This window comes from Myodes glareolus, chromosome 1 (assembly GCF_982192425.1).
Source record: "Myodes glareolus chromosome 1, mMyoGla1.1, whole genome shotgun sequence".
Taxonomy (NCBI): Eukaryota; Metazoa; Chordata; class Mammalia; order Rodentia; family Cricetidae; genus Myodes; species Myodes glareolus.
Genome location: NC_142026.1, coordinates 88,621,487 through 88,638,714, shown reverse-complemented (window position 1 = coordinate 88,638,714; position 17,228 = coordinate 88,621,487). Strand labels below are relative to the sequence as shown.

Here is a 17,228-nt window from a genome sequence, read left to right as displayed (position 1 = left end):
CCACGGATCTGACAGCCCACGAATCAGCTAGCTCATGGATCTGACAGCCCACGGATCAGCCAGCCCACAGATCTGACAGCCCATGGATCTTTGACTGTGGCATCCATCCTGTTGTACAGAACTAATTAGCCCAGGCCTGATAGACTGCTCACAACATTTAAAGTCAAATGAATAGGGGGCAGCAGAGACGGCTCAGTGGGTAAAGAGCTTGTATTGCTCTTCCGGAGGACATGAGTGAGGTCCCCAACATCTACATCAACCTGTACCTCCAGCTCCAAGAGATCTGACTCTTGGGCTTCCATGGACATTTGAACTCGTGCACTTACCCACAAACAACACCCACATATGCATAACTTAATACTAATCTTTTTGAAAAATCAAATTTGTATTTAATTTTTGTATAGGTCGTTATGGCTTAAAAACACTACTTCATAAACTGGCCATGGTGGCACACTTTTAATCACAGGACTTAGGAAGCTGAGGCAGGAGGATCCTGAGTTCAAGGTCAGCTTGGACTATACATCAAGCCCCTGACTCAAACAAAACAAAACAAAAACCTATGTGATAGTTAAAAAAATAAAACAAAAAACTCTACTTTTAAAATAAAAGGGCTACAACAAAATCTTTAAAATAACTTTCAGAACTGGGGCTGTGGGCCAGGGGCTGAGCACTGAGGATCACGCATGAGGCGCTGTGTTCCATCCCCCTGGAACCCCCAAATGACTTTTCAAGGACAGGACTCCAGACAATCCGCTGTGCTAAGTGTGGCTCACTTGACCCTCACACCACACAGCTGATTTCCCTCCGTCTAACAAGGAGAAACTGTCACCTTGCCAGCGACCAGCTCCTGTACAGGGCACTTTCGACCCCAGCTCCCTCCGGTATTCGGAGACTCACAACACCTGCTGCTCCAACGCTGGAGGTCTGGTTCCCGGGTCCCGGAAAGTCGAGCCCTGCCTTGGCTAGGAAGCTCCAGTTCTATTTTGTTTTCAGTTTCTAATTAAATAGAACCCAAGCAAGTCTTTCTCAGTGAAGTGAAAAAAATTAACAAAATCATTCCGTGTTTCAGCAAGAAGTTGCCCCAGCAACTCCAGCACCCCAAAGAAAGTCTCATCCAGGAAAGAGAGCTTTGGCTCCTCCCACCAGAGTCAGTAGCCTTGGCAGGCAGGTAGCCATGGTGGAGTGACAAAACCATTCTTTACCGTTTCCTAGTAATTAAACATCACCTCAACAACCAAAACAAACTCCAGAGTAACTTGTGTTGTTCCTGCACTATGGTGCCAGACCATATGTGTTGCCTCCTCCTTTACGAGCCCAGGCCAGGAAGCAGGCTGGCCACCTCCACCTCAGTTTCTAAGGACATAGCCACGGCTTTGCTTTTAGACGCCAAGCCACGCAAACTTGTGTTTTACCTTTTCTCTTCTGCTTAGACTCAAAAGCATTTGGAGCAGCGGTCCTCAACCTCCCTGATGCTGTGACCCTTAACCCAGCTCCTCACACTGCGCTGACCCCAGCCATAAAATTACTTTCATTGCTTCCTCATAATTTTGCTACTGGTATGAATCATGATGTAAATATCTGTGTTTTCCAATGGTCTTGGAAGGGTTATTCGACCACCCCAAAGGGGTCATGGCCCACAGGTTGAGAACTGCAGATTCAGAGTTTTCCTTAAGTGCCAACCCTCTGCTGGGTGCTGTGCTCCTTACAGCATCCTGATGAGGCAGGGTGGGTAGGGCTCCACTCATAGGCGGAACTGAAGTGCTACGGAATCCATGGCTTGAGAAGATTTCAGCAGAGGAGACGGGCTTTGAACCGACTCTTTTCACCCTGAGATCCTAAGTGTTTTTCTACCACATTATATTTTTATGAGACAATTGTCAATTCTTAATTGAAATAGCCAAGTACTGACTAAAATTTTTGTATGGTAATTTGGCTTAACAATACACACACACACACACACACACACACAAACACACACACGTCAAACTCTTTACCACTGAGTCAAAATCCTATGTTTCCACACAAAATGACTTTACTCATAAATGAAGGATGCTCAGCCCTTTCCTAAGTGCGCAGAAACAAAGGCAGAGAACTAAAGGGCTGTGTTATGGCCTAGTTGGTTTCTTTGTTTTCGTTTTTTCCTTTTCCTTCTTCCTAAATTTAAGCAACAGAGCTCCGTTCTCGAGGAGGAAAGGCAGAATGCTGACGTAAGAGGATGGATGCCGGGCAGAGTCCACGGCGGCCATTTCCAGGGCCGAGAGGCTGACAGGTCACAGTAGGTGCACTGCTTAACCCAGAGAGAGGGAGATTCTGCTCTGTTACAGGTTGTCCTGAACACAGCCCCCAGAGCAAGCAGCTTCCGGGATGGGTCTTCTAACCTGGCCCTTCTCACAGCTGTCTTGTTCCCCAGGAGGCCAGAGTGGCCCTTATTTCTATTATACACACCTTTTGATTCTTCCTAAGAAAACAGATTGCCCCCAAATTTGCTTTTCTCAGGCAGGGTGTGGTGACACCTTTAAGCCCAGCTCTCGGGAGGCAGAGGCAGGCGAATGTCTGTGAGTTCCAGGCCAGACAGGGCTACCTATTGAGACCCTGTCTCAATGTATACATAAAATAAAGAAATTACCTTTTATGGCCAGGCATGGCTGGCTGCACATGACTGTAATATGTGGGAGGTGTAGACAGAAGGACTAGTTCAAGACCATTAACTACATAGTGAGTTCGGGGCCAGCCTGGCCTACTGTCTCAAAAAATGAGAGCCAGGCGGTGGTGGTATAGGCCTTTAATCCCAGCCCAGCACTTGGGAGATGGAAGCAAGCAGATCTCTGTGAGTTCGAGTCTAGGCTGGTCTACAAAGTGAGTTCCAGGACAGCCAGGGCTGTGTAGAGGGATCCTGTCCTAGAAAAAACAAACAAACAAACAAAAACAAAATAAAAAAAAAACAAAGATAGAAAACAATTCTTCTTTAGTTTTATTTTGAAGCAGCTCCTTGCGCTCCTGATCAACAGGGTTTGCATCCTCAGACTGCACACTCCCCATCCACCGGGAATACGCGCTCTAACTGACCCTGTGGAACGGGCCCGTTTCTTACACTTCCTCCCTGATCCCGAGCTTTTCCCTTAGCACAGCTTCCTGTCCAGTTCTAGTTCTATTTCAGCTGATGACCTCAGTTTTCCAGTTGTCCCAGAAAATAAAAAGGTGAGTGTTCCAAAGATATGTACTAATTTCCACAGGCTTCTAAAAGACAAAGTGTAAATTTATTATAAAACATGTATACAACAAAGAAATCCACTGCGACAGCACTGATTTTAAAGTATAAAAAGAGATACCGCATTCACTTTCTCTTGTGAATAAAGAAAATGAAATGCCTAGGTTCTTATAAAATCCCATTATCTTCTTGGGTCCCGGACATTCACATTGGCATGTACTGATGAGAACCACATATAAAGCAAACGAGAAACCAGAAACAGTTATGAAAGAGTGAAAGGAAATCAGCTACTGGTGTCCAGAGCAGCAGGTGTGGAAAGAGCATGGTGACAGCAGAGGAAGAAAGCTGAATTAACGTCTTTGACAATTAAATAATTATGTGACCCTTTCCACAGCTGTCACAGGAAAGCTGAGTTAAAGGTGTTCTCAAACGCTGCAGAGTTATTGTGATTTCCCCTTTCCATAGCAAACAAACAAGAATACTGCTGAGATCTAAAACAAGATAAGGTGGCCATGCCAGGGAAGTTAAAGGATTCTGGTCACTCCGTGTTGCTCTACAGGTGACAGTCTGCCGAAGGGGAATTGTGGAATGGCCCTCAAAGCTCAGGTGTAGCTCGATTTTAATGAGACTCCATTCGGTACCCTTCTTAGGTTTACCTCAAGGGAGCCGCAAAGTGACTCCTTCTGCAGGTTGATGAGGGCCGGGCCTCTGGTTAACAGCAACAACAAAAATTAGTCATATTATTCTGGGATTCTTGGTAGGTCATTAGCCATTATTCTGAAAATATACAACTTCACATTTTATAGAAGGCAGAAACATAATTCATAAGTTCCCAAAAGTATATTAAATAAAAACCACGTAGACACGCAAGATCTCACTGGTGAGGTTCATTTAGGCGACAGCTTTGCCACGGTCACTGTTCCCACATGATGTCGTCCTTCCTCAGTTTCACCTGGAGATTGTGGACTTGGGCCGGATGGCAGGTGCTGTGTTTCTGAAAAGGGTTGGTTTCATTCCAACATTTCCTGGGGCTATTTTTCATGTTCTTTGGTCCTTTAGGGTGGCCATCTTCTTGATGGAGACCTGAGGATTCATTTATCCTTGATTTCTGAACTTTTTGCTGTAGTTTACGGACCTGTAGAGAAAAGAAAATCTAATGTTTAAGATAAAAATTAATATAAACATACCCTAAAATAGATGACTGGGTTGGTGGCTTAAAGATTATGCCCAAAGGTTCAGTTCAGTAAGTTACTCAGTGGCCGCCTGGCCCGTGGCTGACACCATTAGTCAGGCGGCCTTGGCTTCAGGGAGCTGACTGTGGACAGGAAGCTGAGCAGAGGCACTGGTCAGAACAGAGCTCCACGAGAGTGCGATGTTTTAGGTGATGTTGACAGCAAAGGAAAGAACTAGTGCTAAGAACAAGTGTTTATTTGTCTAGGAGGCAATTTTTGGTTAAAGGTTAAATTTATCACAATAGAAGGCTTGAACGCTTATTCAAATTATAAAATATATAGATTGGGTAACTTTAAAATTGTGATTATTCCTCTGTCTAAAGTTTCTTCTGTGCGATTCCCAGAAAGGGCACAAGTTGTACAATCTCTGCCCCAACACAATCATAATTTTTTTTCTTACTTGCTATAGTCTTTAAAGCCAGTAAAATGAAAATACAGTTTTCTTTCTTGGCCATAAGCATAACGAATACAGTAATATTGAGAGCTGGTACAAATCACTGTCTTATAAAAGTGTGTGCGTGTGGAGGGTTGATATACCAGCAGCTTGTCTGAATGCTGACCCTTCCCTCTTATAGGAGTGTGTGTGTGTGAGTGTGTGTGAATGTGTGTGTGTGTGTGTGTGTGAGAGAGAGAGAGAGAGAGAGAGAGAGAGAGAGAGATTGAGAGAGAGATTCTCTTCTGCTTCAGCAATGTCACAGTGTTCTAAGTTCATCTATGGATACAGTCACTGGCTTAGAGTAAAATATACTCTTGATTCTTCGGCTAAAATAGTGAAGGCCACTAAAACACAGGTGCAGATTCCTCCATACCTGAATCCTACAAACTATAGGTGGCTAAGCGTAGGTTTCCAGGGAACACAATAGAGCCCAACTTGTTTCAGCAGGGCGAGAATGGTGTCAGGACTGCGGTACCAGGTTTCTGTGCGGTCCTGCCTCTGTGAGAGGACATCCCTGAAGCAGGGAGGGAAGAGAGGAGGCAGGAATGCTGGAAGGGTAGCTGGAGGTTACCAAGGCTATAGCCTACCACACATTTCCAGGGCCTGACTGCACAGGAACTCTTCTGCCCCCATTCTCACCTTAAAGAACTGTATAGGAGAGCCATGGTATTACCTGCAGTGGTGGCTCTCTGTAAGAAGACCAAGCGACTCCTGTGTATCTTTTAGCACACTATACCACAAATTTCCAACTGGAAGGTCATGTGACACTGAATCCACATCTATGTGTCAGAATATTTGTTTAACTATGCAAAAATATGTTGCATTTGTTTATGTTGCAGAATATCTGTTTAACTGTAAAGATGTGTTGTTGTTTAACCTTGCCTGCCCAAGGCTCCTGACTGGTCTAATAAAAAGATGAATGCCCAATAGTGAGGGAGGAGGTATAGGTGGGACTTCCAGGCAGGGAGAGTAAGTAGGAGGAAAAATTTAGGATTAGGGAATAAAGAAAAAGAAATGCCAGGGGTCAGACAGACATACACAGAGGAAGCAGAAAAGTAGGACATAGAGAATGAAGGAAAGGTAAGAAGCCCAAGGCAAAACATAGGTAAATAGAATCAGGTTAGGTTGAGTTAAAAGAGCTAGTGGGTCAAACCTAAGCAAGCTAAGGCTGAGCATTCATAATTAATAATAAGTCCCCTTGTCTTTCTTGGGGAGCTGGTTGGTAGCTCAGAAAATCCCAACTATATATATATATTTCTAGTACTTCTTTGTTTTCTTTTTTCCTTTTCAAAGATTGTACGGCAGTTGTTTTTGTGTTCTGAAGACCAGCAGCTCTCAGAAAGAGTAGTGTGTGTGTGTGTGTGTGTGTGTGTGTGTGTGTGAAAAAGTAGTGTTCTTACACTGTCTTGATGCTTCTTGAGTTTGGAAATCTGGTCTTCTTTGCTCTCCATCTTCTTGACTAATTGCTGCAGCTCGTGCTCCATGTCCTCAGAGACTGAATGGCTTCCCGTCTGTCTCAGCAGCTCTCTGTGCTCTCTATAGAGACGAGCAAACATCAGGGCTGGGGAGCAACTCAGCCAGAGAGTGTTTCTCTGCATGTCAGATCCTGTGTTCAATACTTAGCAATATAAATAAATAAATCCACAAAAGTAGTATTGTCTGACATGACACATGGATCATTTTTGCATGATTAAAAACAGAGCAGACATTACATACAGTTATAGTTCATCTGTTTGTCACAACTAATTTTTTCTTCAACTATGAGTTAATTAAGAGTAAAATATTAATCTTTAAAAACAGTCACTAGCATTAGAATTATATAACTAAATCACAATAAACAATTTAGATCTAAAACTACCTCAGTATCTAGCTGTTAAATAATCTAAAAAACAATCTAAATTCCTGGTGTTCTCAGCTAAAAAGAACGAATGGTTCTACAGGGTTTGGCCAGGGCCACACACGGTTCTCTTCAGTTCCATGTCTGGAATTGGAGGTACTGCCGAGAGAGTATGTGTGCAGCGGCAGTTCATGAGTTCAGCAAGTCTGCTAGCTAGTCACATAGTCCTGATGTGTATGCTGAAAGGGATTTAAGCATGGGCTATAATACAATAACCCCTGTGCAGATCCTCCTTACTGAGGAAGCTTCCCAATCTGTCAGATGGACCAGGCAGAATCTAAAAGGAATGGTATTCTTACCTGCCTAGTGAAATCACCCACATTACTAAAAGATTTTTTAAAAATAAAAAAAAGCATATTCCTTCTAAAAGCTCTTCTGAGTTCTAATCTAAAGTCTTCGGACTCAATATATGTGATTCATAATATCTTTATATCAGTGTAAATCTATGGAGTACAGGAAAGTAGTAATTAGACATAGTTAAAAAGTTGAATAGTACAGTAGAAACAATGAAAAATATTATCGATAAGTTTGTGAATCAAAACAAAGTAAGTCCAAATAGCCATGGAGAATTTATAGGTGGAAGCTATAGGGATCACTAAAGAGTTGAGAATGTGTGCTACCCTTGTAGAGGACCTGAGTCGGGTACAGCCCTCTGTCACTCCGGTTCCTGAGAACCCAGCTCCTCCTCTGCGATCTCAGAGCACCTGCACCATGTGCACATACCCACTCACATGCAGCAATTTTTAAACTAATAAAAATAAATCTAAATGAATTTATAGTTGATACTGTTCTTAAAAGAGTCGAGAAAAAATGTATCTAAACACGTACGGTTATTTTAATAAAGAACAAACCCTTACGCGGTCATTTGGTCCAACTCCTCTTGCATTGCCATCAGAAGATCAGACAAGCTGTCGCAGGTGGGAATGGGCTCTCCTGAGTTAGAGGGTACAGCTTTGCCCCGGGAAGCTGTTCTGAGAGGCTTGTAGCGACACTGTGGCTCAGTGACTGGAGCAGGTCTCTGAAGGCAATGGAGCCCATAGGCATGCATCACCTGCAGAAATTTACAGGCTTGCATTAAAGGAACAGCCCGCGCTGAACAACATGAAGGGGAAGACACAGCTGTGAACAGACTAGCACTTGACAGTGTGTGTGCTGGTTAGATCCCGTCAGCCTGACACAAGCTCGGTCATCTGGAAAGAGCAGCTGAGAAAATGCTGCCATCCTCTGGTCTGCAGGCCAGTCTTGGTTAAAGACTGGTGTAAGTGGGGGCAGTGCCACTCTTGGGCAGGTGGTAAACTAAGCAAGCCCTGGAGAGCAAGTTCTTGTCCCAGCTTCACTTCATGGAGGTCTGTAAACTGAAACAAACCCTTTCCTCCCCAGATGCCTCTGGTCATGGCGTCCCTCACAGCAAGAGAGAGCTGACTAGGGCAGTGTATGAGCAGCATCTGCAAACCAAGGCCACGCTCCCCATTTCTGTCCTCTTACCTTCTCCCTCTCCAAAGACTGTGCTCTACACTTCGGGTCCATTTGCTGAGGGGGTTCCCTTTTTAAACACTTTGTTTTCTAAAGGTTAGCAAGAGAAAAAGGAAGCAAAGTACTATTTTAATATATATTTATTTATGATACGAAAAATTCTCAAAGCTCAGCAGCAAGTAGTGCAATTTGAATGCAGGAGCAGACATTTGACCAGAAGACAAATGGCAGACACATAAAGAGATGGTTAACAACCTATTCAGAGCAATAGAAAATACCCAAAATAAAAAAGTTAATAATAAAAAAGAAAACATCATCACATGCCTATTAAAATGGGCAAAATAAAAAAAAACAGTGAAGACATCAAATATTGTCAAGAAGTAGAGAAACTACATCACTTGCATATTGGTAAAGCCACTCTGGGTGACAAGTTGGCCATTTTTTATAAAGTCAAACATGTATTTATCATATGTCCTAACAATTGCACTCTTGAGTAATTATTCTAGAAAAATTAAAATTGCTGTTCACACACACACACACACACACACACACACACACACATGCACAAAACCATCAACACATGGATACAGTATCTTTACTTGCAATAGCTGAAAGTAGCAACAACGCAAATGTCCTTAACAGAGACTGTTAAGGTGTAGTAGATCCCTACTGTGGATTAGTGTAAAAGGCAAAGAGAATAGATAGCCACTCAGATGGAAGTCCAGGGAAAAGCAACCCCAAAAGCTCACACTGTATAACGCTACTTGATCTTTTTCTCATTGGGATACAGCCTCATTATGCAGTGCAGGCTGGTCTCAAATCATGGCAATCCCACTGCCTCAGCCGCCTCACAACTTAGATTGCTGGCATGTTCCACAGTGCCTAACCACACAGGATTCTTGAAATAAGAAAACTACAGAGAAGGCGGATAGAATAACACTTGCAGGGGCTGGGGGAGGGGTGTGGGTCTGAAGGAACAGTCTGGAAGAACCTTAGAGTGGGTGGACAGTATCTTGATTGTTGTGATGGCTACATGAAGCCACACAGGTAACAAATCTATGTATGTCTCTCAGGCCTCTCAGTTACCATTAGAATTATACCTCTGTCTCTACTATTCCTAAAAGCCTTCAATGGGTGCCAACTACTTATAGTAAAAGTTCAAATTCAACACTACCACCCGTTTTCAGACAGGAGTCTCACTGTTTGCCAGGCTAGCCAGGAACCTACTATGTACTTCAGGTTGGTTTTAAACACAGGACCCTCCTGTCTTGGCCTTCTGAGTATAGGAATTATAAATGTTCATCACTACACCCAACTTTAAAAGTTACTGTTTTTTTTCCCCCTTTATGAAGACAGTATCTTGTTAGGCCAGGATGATCTTGAGATTATGCATCTCTGTCCCCAGTAGGATTACATTATAACGCACTTCTCCTCTCTGCAGGGTGTCATTCTTCAGGATTCTGGGATGACTGCAGTGTGGCGGCTCTGCATCACTCCCATGTCTCAAATATATCCCTGCTTGTCCTTGAACTCCCAGACTCCCTGCCTCAGCCCCAGCTGGCACTCTAAGCATGAACTGTCACGCTGGGTTTATCTGTGTCTGTCTCTTAGAGACATCCATGAGCTGAATACTCAGCCGGAGACATGGAAACACGGTATTGGAGACAAATGGGAGCGTCTGCACTCTGAGCCTCTCTCCGGTGATGTCAGAGCGCCTTTTCACCCTGCAAAACAGCACTTTTACTAACTGATTTTGCTCCTAATTACCCTCTACTCTTTCAGAAGTTATATTTTCTTTCTTATATCCCTTTTATCGTCTCATAGTTTCTACAATAAATATGTAAAGTTACACTATCTTATCGGATAAAAGAGAACATTAAAGAAATATTTAATAACAGTCATTGTTCCATTTGCAAATTATTTATAGTGTTTTTCTATTTGGGTTTCCAGTTCAAATCTCATTACTCAAATAAGACATAAAAAGAGATTAAGGAAATAAGCAAAATAAGTGGTTTTTATTATTATAGCTATAAAACTATCTTTCCATTTTTGTTTGTATCTTTGTGGGCACATGTGTGGAGTGTACATTATGTGCATACATGTGGAAGCCCAAGGTTGATGACAGAATCACCCTAGATTGTCTTTCTACCTTATTTGTTGAAGGCAAGGTCCTTTAACCAAACCCAGAGCTCATTGATATGGCTAATTTCTCTAGCCAACTTGATCAAGGATTTCCTTGTTTCTACCTTTCAAGGATCTAATTACCAGGGAGGCCGCCATGCCCCGCAGGCATTTAAATTGGAGATGGATTGCATCCCTCATGCTTGTTCAGCAAACATTTAACTATCACTGTGCTATTTCCCCAATTTTGAATATAGTTATAAAATTCCTTTTAAAAATTATTAAGGGTCCAATGAAATGGCTCAATTTGTAAAGACCCTTGTAAAAGCCCTGGCAATCTGAGTCTAATCCCTAGAACCCAAAAGGTAGAACATGCTCTGCAAGTTGTCCTCTGATCTCCATGTGCGTGCCATGGTTGCATGTGTGTATATGTGTGTGCGTGCATGTACACACATCACATACATACACACTAAATAAATGTATAACAAAACACAGCCAGATAGCCAGGTGTGGCAGTACATGGCTGTAATCCCACCTACTCAGGAGGCTTGAGCAGGAGGACTGGAGTCAAGGTCAGCCCAGGCTATGTGACAAGTCTGAAACCAACATGGGTTACTAGGGTGTAACCCTGTCTCAAATATTAATAAATAAAATTGAAAAATTTTTCTTTTTACTGTATATGTATTTATATAAACCTGCATTTAGGATTTTTTCCTTTGGTACACAGAAGCACATCAGACCCAGTTTCTCTCTCTCTCTCTCTCTCTCTCTCTCTCTCTCTCTCTCTGTGTCTCTCTCTCTCTGCCTGTTACCTCTGGATCAGGACATAAAGCGTTCAGCTGTTGCTCTAGTGCCTGACTGTCTGATTCCCACCACGATGGTAATGGGCTCACCCTCTGAAACTGTAAGCAAAGCCCAATTAAATGTTTTCTTTTATAAGAGCTGTCTTGGTCATGGTGTCTCTTTACTGCAATAGAACAGTAAGAAAATGTATTTTATCATAAATATCTTTTTTTAATTTTTTTTTTTTTGGCTTTTCGAGACAGGGTTTCACTGTAGTTTTATAGCCTGTTCTGGAACTAGCTCTTGTAGACCAGGCTGGCCTCAAACTCACAGAGATCCACCTGCCTCTGCCTCCCGAGTGCTGGGATTAAAAGTGTGCGCCACCACCGCCCAGCCATAAATATCTTTTAAACCTTTCTAGAAAGAAGCAGAAAAGACTAAAGGACAAATAAATGTCTATCATAAAGTTAAGAAGTAATATCTGGGGAAAGCTGAATTACATACCTTTGGTGGTTTCTTCTTTTCCTTAGAGTGCTGTGATTGTGAAACTGTAGACATTAAAAGTCTGCTGATTTCCAATCCAGTTTGAAGCTATAAAATTAAAGAAATAATTCATAAGACTGATCTCTAACAAGCTTCTTTATACATAACGAAAGTTGAGATCTCAGCTTTCAAGTATAAAATGCATTCTAAAGTCAAGCAGGGCTTAGTTGCAGTAACTTGGATGGAGCTGAAGCAGGGTTGCCTGAGCCTAGGAGCTCACGGCCAGCCTGGGCAGTGCAGTGAGACTCAGTGTTAAAAAACAAAACAATAAAAATAAAGTTCCAAACCCAAGAACCTTTTGAAAAAGAATACTCCAGTAATACATTAGTTTGGCAATTATGCCTATTTTCTGTTTCTAAAAGAATTAGGGTGTGTGTGTGTGTGTGTGTGCATGGTATGCTCATGTGATATCTCAAGATGAAACTAATATATGCCAGGAGTCAGTTACCTCAACTAAGAATATATATTAGGATATGCAAAGTCTTTGGCAATATATCTGAGAATATGAATGTACAGGCTAAGTGAGAATTTTGCTACTACAGCAAAACAGACTGTCGTAACAACCTGCAACACCCAAACTGAGTGTAGACTAGGGTGCAGGTCACGAGAGTGAAGTATTCAAAGACATGCAGTCACTGTGATAGACGACAGAACGCTACCGACCTCACACGCTCTGTCCTGAAACAGCTTACGCTGGTGCTCCTCTTCCTTTAGTTTTTCCTCTAGATAGTTTATCTTATCCTGCAACAGTGAACACGTATGTATGAAAACCAGAGCCAAATCCTCTAGATAGTTTATCTTATCCTGCAACAGTGAACACGTGTGAAAACCAGAGCCAAACGTCCTTTCCAAGACGGTCCTAGGGGGTCGAGATTTTTAAGAGCTAGCAAGTTAGAGCAGAAAGTAAGAAAAAGGAATGGCAAAGATGCCATGATTTCTCTTGGCTGTCTACCTATGCTTCCTTCCTTGCTATTGCACATGAGGGCAAAATGAAAGAGAATAAACCCACAGCTTTATTCGTGGCCGCCACCAGACCCACAGAGAATAAACCCACAAGTTTTATTCTCAGCTACCACCAGAACCATGATGAAGTTTCCGTGAATGCTACAGCTTTTAAATATATTATGGTCTTGGGTCTCAACTTTCACAAAACAACAACAACAACAACAACAACAACAACAACAAAATCAAAAACCCTAAACCAAACCAAACCAAAAAACCAAAAACAAACAAAAAAATCCCCCAAAACGAAACCAAACCAAAAAAATCAAAAACAAACAAACAAACAAAAAATCCAAACCAAAATAAACCAAAACAAAAAACCAATAGCAATGTCAGCCACGTGCAGGCGATGGGGGATAATATTGGGGAGCAGGGCCGGAAGACACCTGAGAAATGTAAGACTTGGCCCTGGTTATTTAAGAGCTTACTTAGTGCTATGCTCTGTCAAACAAGGATTATAATAAGCTGGAGGGCTAGCAAGACAGCTCAGCAGGTAAAGTGCCTGCCATGCAAGTTTGATCCCTGGAACCACACAGAAGTAGAAGGAGAGGAGCAATTCCACAAAGCTGTCCTCTGCCCTCCACACATATGTCATGGCATGCATGCACCCCACCCCATCATTCACATACACATAGCATAACAAATGTTAAAAGAGTAACACACATGAAATGGTAAAGCAATGACAATTTGAAAGGCTCACTGCACACTCCATACCTTACACACATATTACACCGTGTGTGGTTTGCAACAGGAACCATGACAGAAGTGTCAAGGGGAGAGACTTCTGAGTCTTGCAGCTTTTGAGGGGCTACAAAGAGGTTCTAGCGCAGTTCTGGGAAGCGACAAGGACTTGGCGGGAGGAGGAGCAGGGGTGTAGGACGGACACTAAAGGTCACCTCACACCCTTCAGGTCAGACACCTGACAAGTGAGAATGCCCTGCCGTCTTAGTCAGGCGCCGGCTGTGCTATCAGCAGGCAAGCTCCCTCATGCCAGGAACACACTTTCTCCCCAGGCGGGAATTACCCGGATTACTGAATGCTGTACATGAAGGGCTCTAACCCTCTGGCTGCTCACTCCTATACAGTGCCAGCTTTGCCTCCCTCCCGGCGCCATCACCTCCGAGACAAGAAGCTTACCTCAGCAGTCTGCTGAGTGGCTGTCAATCTAAAACACTCTTTTTCTAAGACATTGAGCTTTTCAAGTTTAGCGTACAGCTTCATCTGATCTTGTTCTTTTTCCCTTTGAAGCTGGGCCTGGAAAAGATTAAAAAAAAAAAAAAAGAAGAAGAAAGAAATCTTAGTTTGGCAAGTGATGCCAGTGGATCAAGAGTCACATAATTTCTGAGAAATCGAAATATAACATAATCAGCTGCTAGAAACATGTACACACAGGTACATATGTTAGGCACTTCCAAGCAGAGAACAAGAAAATCAAATCCTTTTAAGGAGCAAATGTGATATGTGACGAACATGTCGCTGAATTCGCACGGACAGAATAAACCTCTTTGCATCCTTATACAACAGTGGCACTGGGGAGGGGATCCCACAAAACTTACACCAAAGAGATGAGGTGTGGCCACAGGTGACCAAGCCTGCTCACAGCCCAGCCTCCCTGACTCTAACAGAGGAGAGCAGCTGGGGACAGAACATGACGGGAAAGTTAACCCCACACATGCGCAGGCTGTTTCACAGGATTGTTCATTACCACATTAGTAATAAGGACCAACGCTGAGGGGCAAAGAAGAACCTTACTCGGGTTTCTGGGAACATAAACATGGCTCTAAAAGGGAAAGCCCACTAATTAGAACAAAATGGAAAGTGGGCACTAAACGCGGTCCTGGAGGCCGATGGCCCAATAGTGCCATCTCTGAGAATTAAGAGGAGTAGGGCAGAATGCCCACTGGAAGAATACAGGCTAAAAATAGTCTAAGCATAATTTAAAATATTGAAAGATTAAAAAACCCCAAACACCAGAAATAAAAAAGTCGAATCAACAAGTAGGAAACTGAACAGAGGGGCATTGTCAGAACACGGCCCAGGAATGGAGTTGTGCGAGGAGAATTCTGAGTGCTTGTGAGAACACTCCAAGAAGACAGGAGTCTGTGCCCTCGGTTTCTTCCAAACAGAGGTGTTCCTGGACGGTTTCCTGCTCCTCCCAGGTGTAGCAGATGGGAGTGGGTTTACCTCAGGCTCCTCACCATTGATTGTTGCTGTTAGTGCTTAAACTAGCCTTTATCTGTCTCTATGGAAAAACACGGTTTTGCCACATATGGCTCCTCCTTGTGATTACACCCAGCTTGAAATCATGAGAAATTTACTCAGGTGACTTTTCTTAACCCTCAGGGCATAGACCGAGCTGGCTACTGCATGAGACTTCAGTCGGCTTCATTTCTTGCCTCCGTTCCCCCAGGTCCCACAGTCTCGAGAGTGGTAAACAGTGCATCAATTATCAAGTTGCTGAAAATTAACAATAAAGGGAAAATCTTACCAGCGTCCTGAGAAGCAGAAACATAGCACACATAGAGGGAAGAAGACAAGAACAGCCATTAGATACCACGAACGCTTAAGACAACTGGGACAAAAATCTTTAATGTGCTAAAAATTTAAAGTTGGGCATTGTGGTATACTTCTGTAATCATAGTACTCAAGAGTCGAGGCAGGAGGATCATCCTGAGCCAGAAATCAGCCTAGGCAATGCAGCAAGGTCAAAGGCCAGAGCGCACTTTAGAGACTAGTTCACAACAAGCCAGCAAACAAAAACAACTCCCAATAAATAAACATACAGGGCAAGAGAGACGGCTCAGAGGGTAAAAGTACTCGCTGTTAGAGCCCGATGATCTGAGTTCGGTCCCTGGAACCCACAGAAGAACCCGAGCAAGGTGGAGTGCATCTGTCAGCAGATGCAGGGGAGCTGTGTGGAAGCTCACAGGCCAGTTAGCGTGGAGTATGCAGCTCAGCTGCAGAAACAGAGGCAGACCCTGCCTCCAAACAAAAGGAAGAGAAAATGGACTTCTGAAGAGTTGGCCACCAGGTGTGTGCCCTGACACCACACACACACACACGCACACGCACACACACACACCTAAATACACATACACACTCAAACATACACACATACAAAACAGACATAAAAGTCACAAACTAGAGTTCTATGTCTAGCAAAAACACCTCTCACAAATATGTTTAAAATAAAGGCTTCTCCAGGTATATGAATGCTATGAGAATTTTGGGCATTAATTTTTTTCCTTCAGACTGAAGAAACTCAATCTATGCAGAAAAATGAAATGCACTGGAAATGATTAAAATGTAAATAAATATATTTTTGTAATTTTCTTTAAAGGACAATCAGACTTTAAGAGCGCTAACAAGGAACTACGGGTTGGTTCCATGACATGTAAAGGCAAAGGAAAGCTGCCCTACAGATGGGAAACTGGAAGCACATGGCAGAAGGTCTTTCTCGTGAAGTGTTTAGCACTAGTTAAGGCAGACTGTGGCAAGTTAGAATACAGGTGTCTGAAGGAAGACGCTATCACCGGAGCTGGGGGTGCTGGTTCATGCCAGAAACACCAGCCCCTTGCAAGGCTAAGGGGAGACCACTGCAAGTTCAAACCCACCCTGGCACCAGATTGAGAGCTTGCCTTAACACGAATGAATGAATGGATGAATGAATGAATGAATGAACGAGTAATGGGTTGAAGGAGCAGTTCAACAGTGAAGCACTTGCCTGGTATGTATGATGCCCAGGGCTCAATTCCTTGCACCACACACATGTATGCACACAAATAAACCACTAGTAAGATTTGAAAACACTTTTAAATGAATTAAATAAAAATAAAAATGACCAAACTCTGTTGGATGAAGGCAAAAAGTGTTTGGTAGGGACTAGATAACTTTATAAAAATAGAATAGTTGAAAGAATTAAAAGAAGACTCGGGGTGAGGCACATTAGAAGCTGCCTCTGAGTGACGCTAGGAAGAGTCAGACAGAGCACAGACTATTCCAAAGAGAGAAAGATGGGAAGCACCACAAATCACAAAGGAGGTGACAGGACAGACAGAAGGGTGAAGAAGGGCAAGGGAGCTAACAGGATGGGTAGCTCATGGCTTCAGCCATGGCTCTCGGGCAGGGGGAGCAAGACGTAGATGGAGTCCAAAAGGTAAGGCAGGCAGCCGCATAGTGAAGAAGCTCTTGGAAGCTACCCATTCATGTCGGGGAATCTGTTAGATGGTGACTCCTCATGTGTGACAGGCCAACACTCCCCATTTCTGAGGGCTGTGTGCAAGGGAGCCAGCCTACTGTTCTCAGACTGAGCTATTCTGGGGACCTGAGAAACAGGCAGGTGGTAGCCTGGGACCACATGCCTCTGGGAGGAGGCAGCTGTAGTGCGGGAAGGGACTTGGAGAGGTTCAGGCAGCGGGGCTCTGGCAGGGGACGGTACGATGGATGGAGCTCCACCTCCTCCTGAGGATGGGAACAGACTCCATTACCTGAAGATGACTGTGGACAACTGGCAGGCCTGAGCCTGAGGTCAGT

General features: G+C 43.4%; 2 protein-coding genes across 8 annotated transcripts in view; both read right to left on the bottom strand.

The window, feature by feature from the left end:
- Window positions 1-3,095, bottom strand: part of LOC125394476 (uncharacterized) — a 184,542-nt gene extending 181,447 nt beyond the window's left edge. For all 3 annotated transcript variants that reach the window (XM_087910709.1, XM_087910711.1, XM_087910712.1), the window contains exon 1: window positions 830-3,095. The gene's annotated coding sequence lies outside the window, so the exon portion shown is untranslated. The remainder of the gene's footprint in view (window positions 1-829) is intronic.
- Window positions 3,096-3,235: 140 nt separating this feature from the next.
- Cep57l1 (centrosomal protein 57 like 1) overlaps window positions 3,236-17,228 on the bottom strand; it is a 59,881-nt gene continuing 45,888 nt past the window's right edge. For all 5 annotated transcript variants that reach the window (XM_048425285.3, XM_048425280.3, XM_048425281.3 and 2 more), the window contains 7 exons: window positions 13,833-13,949; window positions 12,357-12,434; window positions 11,655-11,741; window positions 8,259-8,336; window positions 7,631-7,824; window positions 6,277-6,412; window positions 3,236-4,343 (listed from right to left, as the gene is read on the bottom strand). In XM_048425285.3, the coding sequence (XP_048281242.3) occupies window positions 4,122-4,343; window positions 6,277-6,412; window positions 7,631-7,824; window positions 8,259-8,336; window positions 11,655-11,741; window positions 12,357-12,434; window positions 13,833-13,949 (912 nt within the window). In that variant the 3' untranslated portion in view covers window positions 3,236-4,121. The remainder of the gene's footprint in view (window positions 4,344-6,276; window positions 6,413-7,630; window positions 7,825-8,258; window positions 8,337-11,654; window positions 11,742-12,356; window positions 12,435-13,832; window positions 13,950-17,228) is intronic.